At 41.7% G+C, this 21,115-nt stretch overlaps 1 protein-coding gene across 1 annotated transcript; it reads right to left on the bottom strand.

Moving 5' to 3' along the window:
- Positions 1-4,932: 4,932 nt before the first annotated feature.
- LOC125462897 (pepsin A-like) lies at positions 4,933-20,858 on the bottom strand. The gene is made up of 9 exons (XM_048553380.2): positions 20,725-20,858; positions 17,697-17,856; positions 15,163-15,280; positions 12,901-13,019; positions 11,978-12,177; positions 11,391-11,510; positions 9,370-9,514; positions 7,212-7,310; positions 4,933-5,935 (listed from the first exon to the last, which is right to left on the bottom strand). Exons 1-9 carry the CDS (start codon positions 20,778-20,780, stop codon positions 5,786-5,788), a joined length of 1,167 nt encoding a protein of 388 aa, XP_048409337.2. The 5' UTR covers positions 20,781-20,858; the 3' UTR covers positions 4,933-5,785.
- Positions 20,859-21,115: the final 257 nt, after the last annotated feature.

Below are 21,115 nucleotides of genomic sequence, written 5' to 3'. Positions count from 1 at the left end.
TGTCAGACATGTTGGCATCAAGTGTCTTTTGGTGAAAACACCCTGGCGGCAGCTTCTGGAGACTGAATGAGGCCTGTTGTATCAGCAATACCAGCTCACTGCTTTGTTGAAGCTGTTGCTGATGATGGCAGTTGCGGCCACCATCCTGTTTAACTGCAAGTAACGATGGGGCCTGGATGATGTGGTGGTTGTAATGAGATCAGCCAGATGGATCTCATTGAGTATGAGTCCCCTGATTGGGGCTGTTCACCCGGTCCAATCAGGGAGTCCAGGCTGATAGATATAAAGAGGAAAGTCAGGGGTTCTGCTCGCTAGGAGCCAGTTCTGTGCTAGCTGCGTCAGTGCTGTGCACTATGTGTATGTAAATAATAGGTGACTCGGAGATGGGATATTGGCCGATAGAGTTATTTTGGTGGCGATGAGACAAAAACATGCCTTTGAAGAGATTTGCTTTTGCAGCAATTGGCTTTGAATCGAGCTAAGCATTTCTGGCATCATGCTGCTATCTGGGAGGCTTGACTCATTCGTAGTTGAAGACTGGGAAAGAATGTGTTTATTTTTGCCAGACAAATTATATTAGGGCAGATGATCTCCTGACAGCAAGTGGGCCTGCAGCTTTTTCACTTATTAGGAGCCTATCTTTCCCTGAGGCACCAGCTAATAAAACCGATTAAGAGTTGACAGACTTAGCTAAGGAACATTGCGACCCCAAACCTCTTCTACTTTTGAGACACTGTCAGTTTTACACAGTGGTCTGAGAACCAGGGGAATCCTTATTGGGATTTCTGACAATGTTAAGATGACTGGCAGAGGCATGTGATTTTGGTTTAACCCTAAGTAAAATGCTGAGAAACCATCTGGAATGTGGGATTAATGATGTGACCATGAAGAAGTACCGAATAGCTGAAGACCAGCTGGACTTGAAACAGGGAATACATCTGGTTTTGTCATTAGAAAATGCGGCGAGTGGAGCTTCTGGCTTATGGAGTATGCCAATGGAAGTGGGTACTCTCACCAGGCCAAATGAACTTCGGGAACACCACTTGAATGAAGCCAATTGCATAGCCTCTCTCAGGACATATCTTGAACAAAAGACTCTAGGTCAGCTCACAGCAAAACTCCAAACAAAGCCAAGTTTCGGCCAAATCGTTTGCATTTTGTTGAGTTTACAGGGTGGCAGGACATTGTAGTTGGTACCGTTAAGCAGACATGTGACAGTAAGCATCCCACTCGGCCTGAATGGAGTAATAGAATTCATTGGCCAATACCTGGGAAAGTGCACACTCTGGAAAATCTATTTACATTTCAGTTACATTGCTTAGCAACATCCACGTTAGAACCAATCAAAATAAGCATCTGGTTAGGTAGGCACCCAGTTCTAATGGAGGTCGATATCAGCGTGGCTTTATCCATGATTGCAGAACCTGGCTTTAACACGACTGACTGTAGACTCCAACCATTAAGTTTGTCTAATACCTTGGCCAGGCTCAGAAGTATACCGAGAAAAATTCACAGATTAAAGGCACAGCTTCAATTTGTCTCTACAAGAAGCAGCTGGTTCAGTTACCACTGATTCCAGTGAATGGCTCGGGCCGAAGCTTGTCGGGGTGAAATTGATTAAGATAGATTCAACTTGAATGGTTCAACAGTTTTCAATTTGTAAATGGCTGCCTGAGTGAAGTCCTCGTTAAATATCTGAACAATTTTTAAGGGAGATGTAGGAACTATCAAGCGGGCCAAGGCCACTTTCAGTATTGACGACGAAGCAATTCCATGATTTTGCAAGGCCCACCCAGCGCAAATCGTCTTATGGGAAAAAGTAGAAGCAGAAATCAGGAGGCAGGAAAGCAAAGGAATTATCAAACCGAAGCAATTATCAAATTGCAGAATGGGCTGCATCAGTTTTATCGATTGTGAAGTCCAATGGGTTTGCTCGTCTTTGTGGAGATTTCAAACAAGTGCTGAACTGGTTTTTGCAGTGGGATTAATACCCAATCCCTTGCAGAGAGGGCATGTACACAAATCTGGTGCAGGTGAGGGCCTGTCCTTCACGAAAATGGTACATAAGCCAAACGTAATTGCAATTACGATTAGATAAGGATTCCAAAAGTATGCTACAATTAATATCCAGAAAGGTTTGTAGCAATGTACGAGACTGCCTTCAGGGCTCTCCTCAGCCTGTGCCATTTTTCAGTGAATGATGGAGAATATTTTACAAGGTCAACCCTATATCACCATTTATCTGGATGACGTGCTAATAACTGGGAAGGCTAATAAAGAGCATTTAGAGAACTTGGACATCACGTTTAAACATTTCTGCAATGTCGGTGTACAACTCAGCAGGACGTACGTGTGCTTCAGGCAAATTAAGTGACCTACACGGGCTACAGAGTTGACAAGACTGGATTACACCTGTTGGAAGATAAAGTGATCAAAGGTGCCTCGAGCCCCACATCTATACTGGGATGTACGTCTTTCCTTGGGTTGGTAAATTATTACAAAAAAGTCCGCCGTGTCCTGGCTCCCATCCTGGCGCCTTTACCATTGAAAAAGTTCAGCCTTAGAAATAGTCACATAGCCAAAATGTAGCCACTGGAGAACTGAAGAAGCTGCTGTCATTGTCTAAGGTGTTGGTTCGCTACGATCCCAAACGAGTTGTAGTGCTGACCTGCAACGCCTCCTTGTTGGCTCACCTGCGGCCCAGCCGAGAGGAACGCCCAATAGTGTTTGTTTCACAGATTTTGGCTGATGCTGAACGAATGTACACCTGGAAAGAGAAGGAAGGTTTGGTGGGCATCTTTGGTGTGAGAAAGTTCCCTTCACAGATGTAAATTTGTAATAATACTGGACCATAAGCCCCTGCTAGGTCTTCTTAAAAAAGACAACGCTATGTTGTCCATAACTTCAGGTTAAATTCAGTGGTGCTTTTATTCTGCATACAATTACAAGTAGGAATGCTGTCCGGGAGGCCAAGTAGCAAGTGCAGATGCCTTGAGCTATTGGTGGTGCCAGCAATGGAAGATTCTGTTCTGGTTTTAAACTTTCTCGACACATTTCTGGTCACCACTGGCAGCATCAGATAATGGATACAAAAAGATCCGTGCTGGCGAAACTAAACAGCTGGTATAGATGGGGGAAACAAAAGGCCCATCACAACCAAACTGAAACCCCAAGAGACCTGGTCACAGTCGAGGTAGTGGCATATCATTATGTGGAGCAAGATTGATTGACCTGAGCAAAGATCACTGCCAGGTTGAACTGCACCAGGGTCATGGAGGGGTTTTTAAAATGAAGATACTGGTGAGAGGTTATGTCTGGTGGCCTGTACTGGATGTCAATACAGCCACATTGGTGGAGCAGTGCCCCAAGTGCCAACCAGGACAAAAATTACCACCTATAGCTCCCCCACATTTTTGGGAATGTCTGGTTAACCTTGGACTCGGTTACACATTGAATTTGCCGGCTTTTTCATGAGTTGTATGTTTTTAGTCATTGTGGATGCCCATTCAGACTGATTGGACAAACATAAACATGAGGATGATGATTGAAAAGATGTGAGCACCTTTTGCAATAGACTCCTGTAAGTGTTGGTCACAGACAATGAGCCATCATTTAACAGCAGGAATTTCGAGTATTTCCTAAAGTCGAATGGCATTCAGCATATAAGGACAGCTCCATACCTATCCATCATCCAATGGTCTGGCAGAAAGAGCGATCCAAATGTTTAAGGCAGGCGTAAAGATGTCACCTACATCTGCACTCAATCCCAAACTGTCCTGTTTGTTGTTTGATCATAGGACCACCCCTCGCACAACTACAGGGGCAGCTGCAGCAGAGTTGCTAATGGAGAGAAGACTCTGCATCAGGTTAAATCTGATCTTCCTGCATCTGGGGGTTGGGTCGGGGGAAGGTGAAATGGCATCAGGAATTCCAATACCAGACACAAGACTCCATTAAGTGAGAGAGGCAGCCTGTTTCAGGGGACAAAGTTCGTTGTCGAAACCACGGGAATGGGCCTGTATTGGTGAGGGTCATTGTCAATGCAAGGTCAGGTCCCGTGACATGCAAAGTTTGGGTAGGAGAGGCAGTCCTGACAAGCATGTGGGCCAAATGAAAGCTGCAACATCTCAAGGAGGGCAGGAGCAAAATATACCCTGCCCCTCAGAACATCTGGCAAGGCTGTCAGAACTGGTGGGTTCTCCCCATCTACCTTGCTATGAAGAAACCTCTGAGCACTAGATGGACATGGAAGATGCCGCAGCCGTGATGCTGTTACCACCTGAAGAAGATGATTTTCAGTCAAGATGCTCTGGGTGAAAGAGGTGGGCTACAGTCTGGTACGTGCCGCCAGTATCCAAGCAGAATCAGAGGAACCGGGCACAGTGTGAAAATGTCCCAGTAGAAGCCACAGGTAATAAAACTGACCTACATCCCAGGACTTAGAGGGGGAGGGATGTTATGATTGGAACGAGGTCAGTCAGGTGGATCTCAAATAGCATGAGGTTCCTGATTGGGGCTGTTAACCTGGTCCAATCAGGGAGTCCTGGCTGACAGATATAAACAGGCGTGCAGAGGTGCTGCTCCCTCTGGGAGCTGGCTCTGTGTCAGTGTCATGCATTATGCAATGCAAATTAAACGTGACTTGGTGATGGGATACCAGGCTTCATGGAGTTCTTTTAGTTGATCCAGTGTGATAGAGGAAAGCTATTTCCTGGTCTAAATAGGAGAGTTTTACAGTTAAGTAGATATATACTGTTGCATGTTAGCAATTAGTTACAGGTTACATTGATATGATGAACATTGCGTGCTGTGGTATGGTGGGGAGAGGGAAGCCTACTCTTTTTGATTATTCAGATGGAGCCTAATGTGTTTTTAGTAGAAGTGCACCATGGCCCATCATTGGAGAGAACAAAAAACAGGAACAACGGAAAGTGTTTGCAATACGTCTAAGTTTATTGCATTTGCTAATAAAGAGATAGGAAATATCCAGTGTGCACCTCAAGATGAAATCTCGCTGCATGATCTTATTAAAAATCATATCGGAGATCATTATCACACTCACAACTTGGGAATAAATTGACATAATGAGTTTCCTACTCATGAATCATAAAATGCAGACAGGTTTGATAATGATGAGTAATACCAAACATCAATTTACAAAAGCTGTGTAAGCATGTGCTCGTGTAAAGATCATTCACCTACTATTCAGGAATGGTTGACATAGCTTCGTCCAAAGGGATGAATGAGCTTGACTAACATTGTGAACATGCTTCCCACCCATAAGCCTAAATTCTCTTCAAAAGCAAACATCTGGAATAAAGTTGGCTTTTGGCTCTGGAATGATCTTTGTTCATACTGTCTAATGTCCAGAGCAATTAATTCTTAGAGCAGGCAACTCTTCATTTAGCATTGTAAGTGTCAGAGAGGAGGATAAAAATCTGAGTATGTCTATGATGCAATTTATCATCCAAGGTTGACTATGCAGATGATCCAATCAAATCATAATTTGTTGTGCCATTTTGTTGGATTTAGCGTTCAGTATTTGAAGGTTGTATTCAAATTTGATGCAGAGGTTGCAACTTATTGGCTGGTAGTTTAGAAATGTGCCTTTCGGTATCTCATATATAATCAGATGAATTTGCATAATCTTTGACCAGAGACTCCCTAGGCTTTTACTTAAATTTTTGTGAGTATGTGGTTTCATTGCTTCAATCATGGCTGAAGAATGAGGAAAGGGCTTGAAGGGGATTGGAATAGGCTTTAAATGCAATCCTGGATGATTAAATTATACAGATTTGGCAAAACCCACACGATTGTTTCCTCTGTCAAAGATGGAATAATATGGCCCAATGAAGACATCGCCCAGAATCCAGAGTCCTCCAGAAGAGCTTGGAAGGTACATAGAGGCAAATCCACTCATGCAGCCATACTGGTCCTGAAAGAAATGCAAATTGTGAGAGTTAATCCCCAGAATGATTTCTCTGCCATAACTAATCCTTCTATGAGCAAAATAACAAGAAATGAAAATATCTTTCCTTTTGTGATTCCTCTGTGCTAAATCAAACAGCTTTTGATTAACAGACTGAAAATGATGTGTTGTATTCTCGACATTATTTTGTCAGCTGTTAAGTCACATCACCAGACAACTATCAGTGGCTAATTTCCAGGTTAAGGGAGGAACGAAAATTTATCACTCGAGGTCTTAGTTGAGTCCTCATGTTTGTGCATGTTGAGTTTGTTAAGAAATTTTGCAATGAAATGAGAAAAAAGGTTACTTTAAAAAAAAGGCAAATCCTTCTCTCACAGACAAGGGCTGGTAAAAAAGTTTTGGTGAAACCGAGTAAGGGATTAATTATGTTTAATCACTATTAAAGACTGGATTATTGAGAAAGGTTGTATTTCACACAGGAGTAATGTATTTAAATATAATTATCTGGGGTTTCCACTTAATGGAGTGAACAAAAAGTGCGAATATTTTGGTCCATCAGTTTTTCAAACTGTCCAGTGCTGTGCCACAGGCATTATTTTACACCACATATTTGAGCACGTATTGTGTCAATATTCAAGATATTCAACACCAACTGGGATAAAACAGCCCACTTTAAACATCCATTCCTTTCACCATTGGTGAACGGTCACTGCACTATGCACAATCTACAAAATTCACTTTCCCAACTTGTCAAGTCTTTTCCAACAACACACTTCAAACATGATGCCTTCACCATCCAGAAGGTTGGGAATATTAGGTGTGTGTGTGAGTACAGCATTATTCCCAAGCCCTCCACTATGTCACAGAATATCTTGATCCTAGATAAATAACATCATCTCTTCATTGTTGTTGAGCAAAAATCATGGAACTCCTTTTCTAACAGCACTGTGTATGTACCTGCATCTCAGGTACCGCAGCACTTCAAGAAAGCATCTCACCAGCACCTTCTCTAGGACAATTGAATATGAGAGATAAATACTGGTCTTGACAATAACACCCATATCTAAAGAATTACTAATGTAAAAACCCTCCCCTTCTGTTATTAATTAATAAGGAAATTTATCTTCAATTATGTTCAAAACTGTTACATGTTCATTCATTTTCTACATAGTTTCTCTGAAAATGAAGAGACAAGCAACTTTGTTGGGTACTGAAGTCTGAGAACATAACCCAACTATTAAAAGTCTGTTAAGAGAATTATCAAATTCAAACAAAAGCATACCTGGATTATGTATTCAGATGGAGTAAGGGGATAATCGATTCCATTGATTGTGAAGACTACATTCGGCATGTTGGGCAGATTATTGCAGTTGACAGAATACTGTACAATAGGTGAAATAATTAAAAATAAGGATGATCAGAGCACTCTCCAAGAAGAATTGCAAGCAATAACTAACAGAACTAATGATGTTGTTATTGAATGTGCAGTTGGTCACTTTTAAAGAGTGTCTTGACCTACTTTGCAGCACAAGTGCTGAGATGCTCCTGAAAGTTGACTTAGGTGTTAGGAGTCTCCCTGCAGCCTAATGGTGAGAAGTTCACTGCAAGATTTAATTAAAAACCTCTACTTGCCCCTAAATGCAGGAAAATTGGCCATTAGTTGCTGGGCTTTGTGGAGGAGCTGCTAATGGGAAAACTGAAACATATAACTCTATCTCTGTGAAGAAAGAAAATACATCTGCATTTTTGTTTAAAACTATTGTTCATTTTGGCCTCTCTTTGAGGGTGTAGTGTTACTTTTGTAACAATCATTTAACGATAGGTGGATATTAAGTTAGGATTCATTTATGCTCCCACCTATATATTTGGAGAAGAAAAAGCTGGGATTGTTGGGTTTTGATGTGTACGTTTATAATGTTTAATTATTTAAATAAAAGCTTGTTAGTTTTGAAAAGGTGAGGCACTGGTTCTGCCCTTTACCAGTGAGCTTTCTGGTATAGAATACATCAGATGCCGTGATCACTAACAATGCTCATATTCACCTATCAGGAGCCTGCTTTCTCAAGCTATCCTGACATTGATTCTCCATTGGACATTCTCCATACTGCGAATTTTCTTATCCTTTCCCAAACCTTCAATGTTAAAAATTTGAAGTTCAACTCTTCCCAAGAGATCCAGAAATCCTCAACATAACATCAGGATCAGCTTCATTTGTAGACATGCTTGATGTATTTCCCTTTGGTTTACAGATGGAACTAGCAGGTTGAATTTAGTCATTTCAGTTAGTGCTAAACTGCAATTCTTTTGGACCTTGTAGCTCTCTATGAATGTTGGGTACCAGAGTCACCACTGCTAGCTCTTCAAGTTAATATCCATGCCTAATGAGATGAGAGATGTTAGTGCTGGGAAGTGGGGGATTTTCAAGCACCTATCCAAACTCTCCCAGCTCAAAGACAGCAGAAAATCCAAAAAACTGCAGATGTTGGAAATTGAAAATAAAAACAGAAATTGTTTGAAAAGCTGAGAAATCTGACAGCATCTGTCGACAAAAGCAGAGTTAATGCTTTAAATCTGGAGGGCCTTCTTCAAAACAGTAGAGCTGGGTATATCATAAAGACCCTGTTGTTCTGCTCCAGTATGTTGCCTGAATCCTAATTTCAATACCCACACTGTCGTGGCACAGAACAAATATCTTGTGGCTTCTCAGCATGAGACTGGCATTAAGATAAATCAGTGGCAAGGTTAAGGCTGAAATTCCATGTCCATCGAGGTACTTGACTGAGACTGACAAGATTCTTTTGATAACAGGATTCATCGACCAAATAGTGGAGGTTTATTTTTAACCCTTTTATGTCATTTAGGTTCAAATCAGAATCTGGATTGTGAAAGTCAGTAGTAATGTGAGATCTACATGCTTCAGAGTGAATAGCAACAGATTGGACAACTAGCTTGGGGCCCTACCAACTCAGCCTCCAGATTTATATGGCCGGATGTAACTTTGTAGCTTCTCTTTCACATGTTCAGTGACATAGCCCGAGAAAAGGTATGGGTCCCCCCGGACGCTAATCCCTGTCATTACCCATTTCTCCCTCTTGTATCTTATTGTGCTTCAAAAGCATTCTACACTGCAAAATAATAATGGAACACAATGACAACTTCACTGATGTATTTAGCTTCTAAAGGTTTCTTCTTAACTAAAATTAATCTTTTAAACAAAGCATAGACATACACATCAAAATATAAATACTACAAAATAAATAGAATCAATAGAACCTCCTTGAAAGGGCTTTCGTGGTGAAGTCGTATTGACTTGACCTCTGAACCCGAGTTCCATCCCATCTGCTTCAGAGATGCGTAATAACACCTCTGATCAGATTGATTATAAAATATCTTCTGACTGATTATAAAATGAAATCTGTGAAGCTTTCACAGGTGGTTACCTGGCCATAGTATCCTTGAGTTGCACCAATGTACTGTTGGATAATGCTAATGGATTCACTGGGGCCAGTAAGCAGGGAAGTGCCAGTATCGACAATGGCCTGACAGCCCCCACTGCAGTCCACAACCTGACCATTGATTGTCACCCTGAAAGAAGAAAAGATGGTTACTGTTAATTAAATACATTCTTTCCATGTCTCATGCATTCCTTAAGATCTATCCTTCTGACCAAGCATTCGGTCATCTGTCCCACCTCCTTATATGGATGAGAATTTAAAAATCAGAGCACCCACCCCCCTCAAATCTGTTCAACCATTCAAGAATTTAAATTGTTGACCTCAACTTCACCTCTCCTTTTATCCCCGTACCCGAAATTCTCCTGAAACCCAAAAATCTATCAAATTCTGTCTTGAATAATCTCACTCAACTGAACATAAAATAAGTTATTGGGAAAAGAATGCTACCTACTTTGGGAAAGTTTATGTGGGGGCGCAGGGAAGAGGCCGTTAATATGAGTCTCAACCGATGCAAGGGTCGGCTGGTCACCTGACAGCTCTCATGATGTATAAATTTGCACTGCCAGTTTGTGGGAGGGTAGGTCACTGCCAGGAAAGGCACCTACAGAATTCTTCCTACTTTTATATCACTGACCCTCTGCCAGCTACAGCACCATCCCCTCACTATTAACTAACTCATTATTTACAGCCTTGGGCAGGTAAATGTAAAAATTGTCACCTGGATTATAAAGTAGCAACATGGACCACCCAGCTGCCTGTCGCACCAGGCTGGTATTTTTTCCAACATATTGCTCTGACAATTTATCCTCATGAATATATAAGCTGGCCATCAAAGTTCCAGCTTTCATTTTCTCACTGGAAATTGTTTTGTTTTCAAGACAGTTCATGACAATGTAGACACCTTAGCAGTAGGGTCTATATCTAATTGGCTTGCAGTGACTGGAGTTATGTATACCAGTGGCATGCATTTATGCCCACAGTGGTGGATATTGGAATTTCAAAATGGTTTACACATTTGCTGTACCTGCTCTAGGGCACCATGGCTGAGATTTGGATGCAGCATGTGTTCCAAACTGGGAGCTTGAATCTAGCCTGCAATTAGACTTCGTTAATCCAACTTGGTGCTGGCAGCCCATCGACATCTCATCAAACTTGAACCATGAATTTAGGCCTGGTTGCCTCCCGAGGAACAGTCAGAAGGTAGGGGGTTAGAAAGGGTTCTGGGAGTTTCAAACAGTGGTTAGGCAGTGGCACAGAACGAATCCTACTGTGACATCAGGCGAGCTCCATCTGGGGCTATAGCATCAAAAATTTGATGCTCCTTTTTTTATGGCATCTATGTGGTAAACACTTTGGCATTCTGTTTGGTACAGGCCCAGATACCTGCTCTAATTCATGACATTATGGTTCAGTGAGGTCACGTTTACACATACTAGTCTTGGGACTCATGGGAGATGGGGCCCATTGTCTGCTCCAGCATGTATTGTCCATCCTGAGCTATCCTTGAGAAGGAGGCCGTGAGCTGCCCTCTTCCAGACATATTGTGAGCAGGGGATATTGAAGCCTGAGGTAGGCCCATTGCAGCATTTTGAATTCCAGCAGAGCAGATGCAACAAAACCACCACACCTTTACTCACCCCATAAACACTGGCTATTTAATTCATTTTGTTCGTTTCATTTTAATGGACGCAGGTCATGCAGGTTGGATACTTGGCACATTATTGTCCAAATATTCTGAGTAAATCCTCTTGGTGTGCAATACAGTCTGCAATAAGTTTATCATCAAATGAATTGAATTTTTGCTTCCCCAGCCTGGATTTAAACAATGGTTCAATTATAACCCAGAGGGTACCCATTAATTGGCTAGTTCTCTGGGTAGTTCAGTACCTCACTACCTGGACCTGAGCTGCTACTCCATTGTATCTAATATTTCCACTACAAAGGTATGCCTTGCAATGTGATTGTTATAGCACGCATGTCAATTATAAAATAAATTGTTCGCTAACCTGTCCAGTTGGATTTGCCAGTAACCTTCCTGAGTGACGGGCACCCAGTTAATTTGGCCGGTGTAGTGGTTTGGATCAACTCCACCAAAAACAACTTCACTTCCGGACTGTTCAACCTGTCTGTAAAAACAATTGAATCTGAATGTTAATTTCAGCAGCGCCCTGTCTGATATTGAAGAGCATGGACAGAGCTTCAGAAATGCCAGAGTTCTCTTGGGTGGGGTGGGGCTTGCATAATGTGTTATCGTTAGCCATTGAAAATCAGACAACATTTTGCTCAATTCAAGAAATGCTGGTTGAAATTCAACTGACTCCTTTTCAAAATGCCTGGAAGAAATTACAATGATCCAATTTCCTGTTCTGGATCGGTAAAGCAATTCAACAAAATCTAAAAGAGTTCAATTTAGTTCACGAGGATGTGTTTTGAAGTTTGCTTGAAGATAGAGGCCACCTGATTATGGAAACCATTCATTTCAGTTGCTGGAGAAACACAAAGATGCATGTTGTCGTAATTGTTTTTTAAAAAGAAATGGTTACATGGTGACATTAAGTTAATCCCCCATGTTAAACAGGGTGTGAAAACATACCTAGTGAGGTAGAAAGCAAACAGGTCCTGTTCGACCAGGTTCTCGGACATCATGTTATCAAACACAGGTGTGACGTGAGATGCTGCAATGTCTGGATAGGCCAGACCCAGGATTCCATCAAATGGAGCATAATAGAATGTGCTCCCAGGTTCAATCTCACTTAGCCCAAATTCCTGCTCTTTGACAGCAATATTTGCTACCTAGAAGCAAGAGAAAAGCACAATTTATTCTGAGGAGTTACTATCGTGAGAGTCATCAATAAATCATTTTGTTATCCAGGCCATGAACTTAAATGAATGAATACTAAAGTAATAGGAAAATCTAACATAATGGAATTACTAATAACAACAAATAAAACAGAAAGTCCTAGAGAAACTCAGCAAGCCTGACATGGTCAGTGAGGAGAGAAACAGAATAATGATTTTAAGACCAAGGTGAATCTTTTCTAAACAAGTAATATTACAATTGAAAGGTTAACTCTGTTTTCTCTCTCCATTGAAATGTTTCTAAAGCACATTTTGTATTAATTCCAGATCTCCAGATAATGCAATACTTTGTTTGTATTAAGTTAAATTGATCGCTGTTCCTCCAATTGACACTTTTACACAGTGATAAAAGTCAGTTTTCAGTATTGATGTACAAGTTGAAAATTCTCAACAACTCAACCTTCTCAGAAACCTGGCGCATCATTGGCTGTGTAGCAGAGAGCCAGGGGATGAGTTACTTCGAAGAATTTACTCTGGCCTGCCTTGGGAAGCAATAGTATTTATTTGTCCGGTCCAAACCGTTACTTGTCAATTTATCGATTTGCATCAAATATCACAAGATTTTAATATTCAGGGAAGTTACATTTGTATGAACAGTTGAAAAATGTTGATACTGTTTGATTATGACATTATCAGTAAAAGTTACATTATACGTACAGTGACTGTGTCGTAGCCCAGGATCCCAGTCATGCTGCCTGTACCATACTGAATAGAGAGTGGTTTTTTTGTTGCCTGGAATGTTGAGGACCTGCTTGGTGAAAATTTCTTGTGGTTTGCTGTAAAGGTAAACAACTTAATCAATTGGTCATTTAATTTCATAACTGAGTCAAGCATAGGCCATTCATAAATATTGCTGTATAACTGTTATTAGCACCATTTGTTTCTGTTGAATTGCACACTCATTAAATGAGGGATGTAATACATTCATTCACAGAAATGGGCATCATTGACTAGGTCAGCATTTATTTCCGATCCCTCACGGGCAGCTAAATGTCAAAAACATTGCTCTAGGTCTAGAGTCACATGTTAGCCAGACCAGGTACGGACTGCAGTTTCTTTCCTGAAGAAGTATTCATGAACCAGGCAGTTGTTTCATAGCTATCATCAGAATCTTAATTCTGGATTTTCATTGAATTCAAATTCCATCATCTGCATTGGTGGAATTTGACCTCAAGTCCCTAGAACATTATCTGGGTCTCTGGATTAATAGTATCGTTTTAATGCAGTGAGCCATCACCGCCCCGTTGATATGAGCAAATGGACTCATTTACAACCAACAATATTAACAAGAGCTCAAAGATCTTGTAGAGCCTCTTATCTAATCTTATCACCGTGGTCTTACCACATCATAGGGCTGCTCTGTCATTAGAGAGAAAGAGAGATAACTGGTTCACCTGTATGGCAAGGGGAGAGCAGGAGAAGCCATCATGACAACTTTGGCTAGTATGGGTATTGAACCCACACCATTGGCCTCTCTCTACGTCACAAACTAACCATCCAAGCAAACCAACCTCCAGCACACCATTCTTATCAGAATCATCATATGGCTTTGTGTATGAGCTAATCGGATAATGCCATTCTTTACCAGTATTATCCCATGTCCCACAAGTTAACGATTACTTAGAAAGAGGTCAGGCAATCCAAGTCGTTTTTATGTGGGAGAACTTTTACTATCATTGTAAACACAAAACTTGCATGCACATGTTGCCTTTCACAACCACAGGGCATGCCAACATGCTTTACAGCCAGGGAAATCATTTAAAGTTGTAGCCACTGTTGTAATATCAGAAGTGTAGCAACCAATTTGTGCACAGCAAGCATCCACTAACAACAATACGAAAATGACCAGATGATCTATTTGTCATCTTTTATTGCAGGTTTGATATCGGCCAGCATGCTGGAGTGAGCTCGCTTGCTCTTCATAGAAATAGTGCTATGGAATTTTTTTTTGGCCTGCCTGAGGCCAAACAGTTCAATGTCTCATGCAGAAGACAGTGGTGGTAACATGGCAGCATTCCCTCAATTTTGCACTAGAATGCCAGCCAGATATTTCCTTCTTAAGTCTTTGAAGCAAAACCCGAACACATGACCTTCTGTCTCAGAGGCACAAATGCCACCAGATAAGTGCAACTTTGTGGACTTGATTTAAACTTAATTTGCGGAGTGAGAGCCAATTGATTCAAAGCACATTTTTTTTGTCACAATAGAGATATTAGGAACTGCCGATGTTGGAATCTGGGATAACAAATTGTGCAGCTGGATGAACACAGCAGGCCAGGCAGCATCAGAGAAGCAGGAAAGCTGACTTTTCGGGTTTGGACCCTTCTTCAGAAATTGGGGAGGGGAAGTGGACTCTGAAATAAATAGAGAGGGGGGAGACGATGATGGAAGGTGGATAAAGGAGCAGATAGGTAGAGAGAAGACGGACGTGTCAAGGAGGTGGGGGTGAGGCTGATAGGTGAAGCTGGGGGTTGGTCAGTGAGGTGGGAGGGGTGGATAGGTGGGAGAAAAGATGGACAAGTCAAGGAGGTGGGAATGAGCTGGGCTGGTCTTGGGATGAGTTCAGCAGTGATCTCCACCGCTAAGCGCAAGTGTTGCTGGCTTCTGATTGGTTGGGAGCTCTCCCTAGGCAGAACCTTCACCCCAGGGGTTTTAATTCCAGAGGAAGTCTGGCGGCTGGCCTCACAGCTGCCTGATTGACTTGACACTAATGTTTCAAGGAGATTCTGCCTTTTGAATCAACATTCTGGGTCTCCCAATTATTTCCGACACTTGAACCTCTTAAACTACTTTCGGCAAGTTTGTGTTCCCTGTATATTGTGATCAATCCATTGTTCACTTCCCCAAAAAATGCCCAGATCTCTCATAATGGGCGAATATGCTAACGAAAAGTTAGGAAGACGGCTTAAGAATGCTTACTGCATGATTGGCTGGAACAGTAAACCGAAGGGACCCAAAGATTTGATGAACCAGTGTCAAAGATGACGGTGAAACTCTGTGGTGGTGTTCCGATGCTAATTGTTCCATAATATGACATCTGTAGGAATATTTTAGCAGATGAAACAAGACAAGTTAGAATTGATTAAAGGTTGTGAAACTCTGTTTCATTATTTATAGACACACTGAGGGGATTGTCTTCTTGTTGTACTGCGGTGTACAGAATGACCAGAATTAGCCATTTGGTCTATTGAGTCTCTTCCAACATTTGGTCATGGCCAATACATTTCTCAACCCCATTCTCCTGCCTTCTCCCTGTTACATTTGATCCCCTAACTAACAAGGAACCTATCAATCTCTGTTGAGGTGCAGTTCAAGAAGCAACTATGGTTTGAGGATCTCCATGTGCTTCTGTAGGAATCTGCCCAAGTTTTCTGCATGTGTGGTATCTGGCAAACCAGTGCATCCTATTACAGGAACAGAAGGACTCGTACAATTGAGAATAGAGAGTGTTTTTGTCCTGTGGGTACTATTCCAAGCAGCGGGTAAGTTTGTAGTTGGCCACCAATGTCAGCTATCTCTCTGGCACCACTGCTATCTTACCGCTGTTGCTGCCTTGTGATTGTTGGCTCATGGTTTAACCTTGGATTTAGCAGAACGAAAGCCACTTTCCTTAAGTTGTGATGGCAAACTTATTGCAATCTGTCAGTTGGCTCAGCGTCCAGCCAGCCTCTATCAGCTGCATACAATGCACAGTTATGCTCAACATTAACCTGATTTCCTTATCCCAAATAAGACAAAAATGTCATACGAAAGCTCAAGATAGCTCATGTCACTTATTTCACTCTGCGATAGGTGCTAAATCCTTAATATCCTTAACTCATGTCTTCATCACCTCGATTTCTTAAATACAGCTATTTCTCCAATCTTCACAACTTTCAGATGGTTCTGAACTTTGTAGTTGAACTGTCATCCCAAGTTCCTGACAGCTGGGCTCCTCTGTCCTTACCACAGCCACATTGCTCCAGCTTATTGTTTTCCTCACCCTCATTTCCAAATCATTTAATTATTCTACTCCTCCATATCTGAGCAACCACGATTGGTAGGATTTTCTAGATCACAAACTCCACTCTTTGAGAAAATTCATAACAAACAACACTCAAGAACTAAAGTCTTACATGGGTCTTTTCCCTCTAACTGTTGGAGCAGTTAAAATCCAGTGGATCGATTTCTGTCTATTCCCATTAATATGTTACTGGTTCTCATGGCACGTGAAGCTTCTGCTGGTATTCAAGGGAACCTCATTAATAAATCTAAGTTGCGTCCTCCTCAGTGGACGACCTGTCACTTTCCAGACGGTTGCATTTGCTGATCAGGTAGCATGGCTACAGAAGTTAAATTCAAATCAAAACTCACACAAGTTGGGCCAGGAGGAAGCACAGTATCCTCTAGATCACCCCCCTGGAAAGTTGGAACCTCAGTTGCAGCAGGCTGTGAGTGTTTTGCCAAACTAATTCCCTCCAGAACTTAACCAGATCTCTGGATCTCCTGATGCTGGCAATAGGCTGGCCCCTAATGCTGGCCGGAGAGCATTGGGCTTCCAAATCTTCACCCTTACACCCTCGCTTCGCCCTTATACTTATTCCACACACCACACAGCTGAGCAGCTAGGTGGCAGCATCCAGATGAGATTCAACAGCTCAAATCTGCCTCGGTCTCAATTCAAACATCCTAGTGCAGGGAGATCTGAAAAATGGTCTCCACAAGCTTTCTGCTGGGGATTAAAATCTGCTCTAAAGTCTCTTCTTTCAGTTACTTTTCTCTAACTGTGACATTCTTTTACCGGCATCTGCACCGTCTCACAACTCCACTGCTCCTCGAAGATCACAAATTTTCCATTCTTATAATTATGCCCACCTCCCAATTTAATCTTTGCTGTTTCTCCCCCTAACCAAATTATTTATCAATCTATTGTAATTTTCTATGAGGTCCAGCAGGCTGACCTTGTTACAGTGAGTATAATGTAGAGAGAAAGCAGGAACCGGGCTCTGAGTTGGGTGATCAGCCATGACCAAAGTAAATGGGAAGTAGGCTGGAATGGCTGAATGGCCCGCTCCTATTCTTTGTTGTGTCCTTTTGTGGGACTGAGCGTCACTGGTTGGAAAGCATTTATTGCTCATCCCTGGTTGTCCTTGAACTGTTACAGTCCACCTTAGGGAGGGAATTCCAGGCTGCTTTGTCCTGGATGGTGTCAAGCCTCTTGAGTGTTGTTGGGGCTGGACTCATCTATTTTTTGTACTTTGTCACCAATCCTAAATTGCCTTAGTTGTGCCAAAAATAAAAATGTGTGCATTCAGGAACAAGTGAGGTCCAATGCCAAATTTGAGTTGGTCAGCTGCTACTTGCTAGCATTGCCCCTCTAGCCTTCTCTTAATTTTGACTCCGACCAGGACTGTGAAGTTGCCCCTAAATGCCCTCCTAGAGCTGTTGCTTTTCCCTTGGCAAGGACTACTTACATCCAAGTAGTTCATGAGTGGCTCTGTAGACATGGTCTGCCCATTGAAGTAGCCTGCATATTTGGTGTATGGATTGTATGGGTGATTCTTTAGTAATTCACCAAGAAGCCCACGTTCTTGTAGAGCCTGCCGGGCAGATTTGCCCTTCGTCAACGGAACCCTGTGAAGAGAAACAGGACAAACTGTTGGTCTTGAATCGACAGTGAGAGCAACCTGTTCAGCTCTTTCAATGAATCTACAGGGTGTAATAACAATGGTGAAAAATACCAGTGTTATAGAGTAATGAAGTCGTACAGTACAGGAACAAACCTTTCGATCCAACTCATCCATGCCAGCCAGGTTTCTCAAACTGAACTAGTACTATTTACCTGCTTTTGGCCTATATCCCTCTAATCCTTTTCTATCCATGTACCCAGTCCAAGTATCTTTTAAATGCTGCAATTATACCCACCACTGCCACTTCCTCTGATTGCTTCTTCCATCCACATGCCACCCTCTGTGTGAACAAAGTTGCCACTTAGGTCCCTTTTAAATCTTCCCTCTCACCTTAAACCTATGCCTTCTAGCCTTGGCACCCCCTACTCTGGGAAGAAGACCTTGACTATTTACCTGATCTATGCCCATCATGATTTTATAAACCTCTATAACATCACCCCTTTGCCTTCAACTCTCCCAGCCAATCCAACCTCTCCAAATAATTCACAGCACGCAAACTGCATATTTCTTTAATGTGGGCATAAAAGATCAAGAAAGAGCTTGGCCTCTGAAATAACTCCATGGAGCTTGGTACTCTATCACCAAGTCACCCTTTTTTTAAGCATGCACAGTGCTAGCATGACCAGCTGGCCCAGAGCTAGTCCCTAGAGTGAGGTGAATCCCTGACACTTCTGTTTGTATCTGTCAGCCAGGACTCCCTGATTGGCCCAGGTTAACAGCCCCAATCAGGGAACTCATACTCAATAAGATCCACCTGGCCAACTTTGTTGAAAACGCTACAGCCTCGATGTAGGGCAAGTACTTTGGACTGTGGGAATCTGAGGAGATAGACAGATCTATGCTTGGAGACATTTTAACTCCTGGGTCTCACTTCCAAATTCAGATTTCAGGGCCGTTGTCCAAATCTTGCAGGAATGTTTGCATGGGCAAAAAGGAGTTATGTAAATTAGAAAATCAGGAGGCTGTTACCATTGTCCAGGCAGTTAGCTAAGCAGTGAGCTGTTGAAGTGATGGGCAACTGGGGGGAGTTTGCTACCATCTTTGGGAAGGGGTTCGGGAAAAGCAAGGGGAAGGGTGAGTTAATGTTTCTTGATGAGGCTTGGAAGAACAAAGTTGCTGCTGGGCTACGTGGACACTTACCAATTAAAAAAGACAAGAACTGACCTTCCTGGGTCTTTGATGGTCTTGACCAAACCCGTGGCAGGTGTCTGACAGGGGAGTCACCCAACTCTCTCGTTCAGACTTTAGATTAAAATCACTGGCTTGGTATCTCTGGAGCACAACATGTGTACTTAAAGTGGAGCTTACTGGTCAGGAAAGGTATTCAAGTCAGTAAGATCCAGGTGGGTACAAAGTGGGTACATTACACATTAAGTGTGCCCGATTTAACCAGCTTTCACCGCACAAGCATAGAAACAAGTATCAAGAGCAGGCCACTCGGCCCATCAAGCCTGTTTCTCTATTCAATAAGATCATGGCTGATCTGGCTTTTACCTCAACTCCACATTCCTGCATACCCTGATAATTTTTGATCCCTGTGGTAATCAAGAATCCATCTACTCCTCCTTTAAAAATATTCCCTTTTGAGAAATTCCATAGACTCTCAAACTACTAAAAGAAAAAAATTGTTTCCTCATCTCTTATAATTGGTTATTTTTAAACCCCTAGTTCTAGTTTCTCCCACAACAGGAAAGTATCTTTTAACATTCACCTAGTCAAGCCCCCTCAGGTTCTTATATGTTTCAATTAAGTCACCTCTGACTCTTCTAAACTCCAAAAGATACCAGGAAGCAAAAATAAATTTAAAAATGAGGTCCTTATTTGAATATACAAAGATTGTATGGGTTTGTAAAGCACCATTATTGTTTGTTAGATGGGCAAGTACAACAGTCATTTTGCATGTAAGATCCTACAAATAACCCTAAGGAAAATGACCAAGAATCCCAGCTTTGATGCTGAAGCTAAAAGGAAAGTATCAAAAGAACATACTGCCAGTACAACATTTTGTTCATGTACTTTGTTAAATGTCCAAGCTATTTCACACTTTCGTTACAAATCATGAAAACTGGGAAAGCATGGACTATTTCAGATGATGTGATAACAAAAGTACATCCTAAAAATTCTTCCAGAATCTCCTCCCATGTAGAGCACAGAACGTTTGCACCAAACAAGAAAAAAAGACATTTGATTTGATTTACTGTAGTCACATGTGCCTAAGTACAGTGAAAGGCTTTGTTTTGCGAGCAGCACAGGCAGATCATAGCAAACAAGGACATTCGGAGCGTAGGGTGCTTAGACAGAGTGAGGCGTACAAGGTTACAGCTGTATGGGAGGTGCACAAAGCAAGAGGAACATTAGCACAATCATATTGTGTTAGTTACTCAATTGCGAATCTAGGATTCAAGGCTGACGATGGTTTTGATGATTTAGTGTTGACCCGATATTTCTCTGCAATGGAAGGAGATTGTCAGAAGCAGGTGAACAATTAATACAGGAAAAATATGTTGTTAAAGGTATATTGAACATTTACAATACGGGGGGACTATTTTGGTTGGAAATATGTCGGAGAAGAGAACCAAAAGCTATCATCTCCGGAACCTATTTGGGAGAAAACGCGGGACAAAGAGACAATGCATATAATTGAAAATTCAAATGCATAGATACACATAAAATAATATCCTATCAGTATCCTGTCAAATGAAAAAAACACTGCTGGCAATATTTAACAGATCTGGCAGCACCTGTGAAGAGAGAAACAAAGTTAACATTGCAAGTGTGACTGCTCATCAGAACTGCCTACTTGATTACTCACCTGACTAAACACTCAGAGAGTTGAACACAAGCGAGTACAACGACCAGCCACTTCATCTTGTCTGGTACTTTTCAGGCCTTCAGTGAGACTTTTGAATGCTCTTGATGTTTTTATACTATTCTGTATCAACCCATTCCATTGTTCAAATAGGCAAATAATCGTAACTGCTATATCACATTTTATTATTATCATGAATACGTCCTTGTGAAAGAACACATTGAGTTGACATGTTCATAATTATTATCAGCTGATACTTTGATAATCAAACGTCTTGAATGTCAAGCTTATTGAATCAGGGTTTAGGTCTGATAAGAGAGCTGCATGTATATTTGTAAAAAAAGATAATATTTAGCTCTAGTGGTTTGAACTTGTAAGCTGGTTACAAAAGTAA

Source organism: Stegostoma tigrinum, chromosome 21, assembly GCF_030684315.1.
Source record: "Stegostoma tigrinum isolate sSteTig4 chromosome 21, sSteTig4.hap1, whole genome shotgun sequence".
Lineage (NCBI taxonomy): Eukaryota > Metazoa > Chordata > Chondrichthyes > Orectolobiformes > Stegostomatidae > Stegostoma > Stegostoma tigrinum.
Note: the sequence above shows the minus strand (reverse complement) of the source record. Positions and strands in the feature narration are given on the sequence as shown.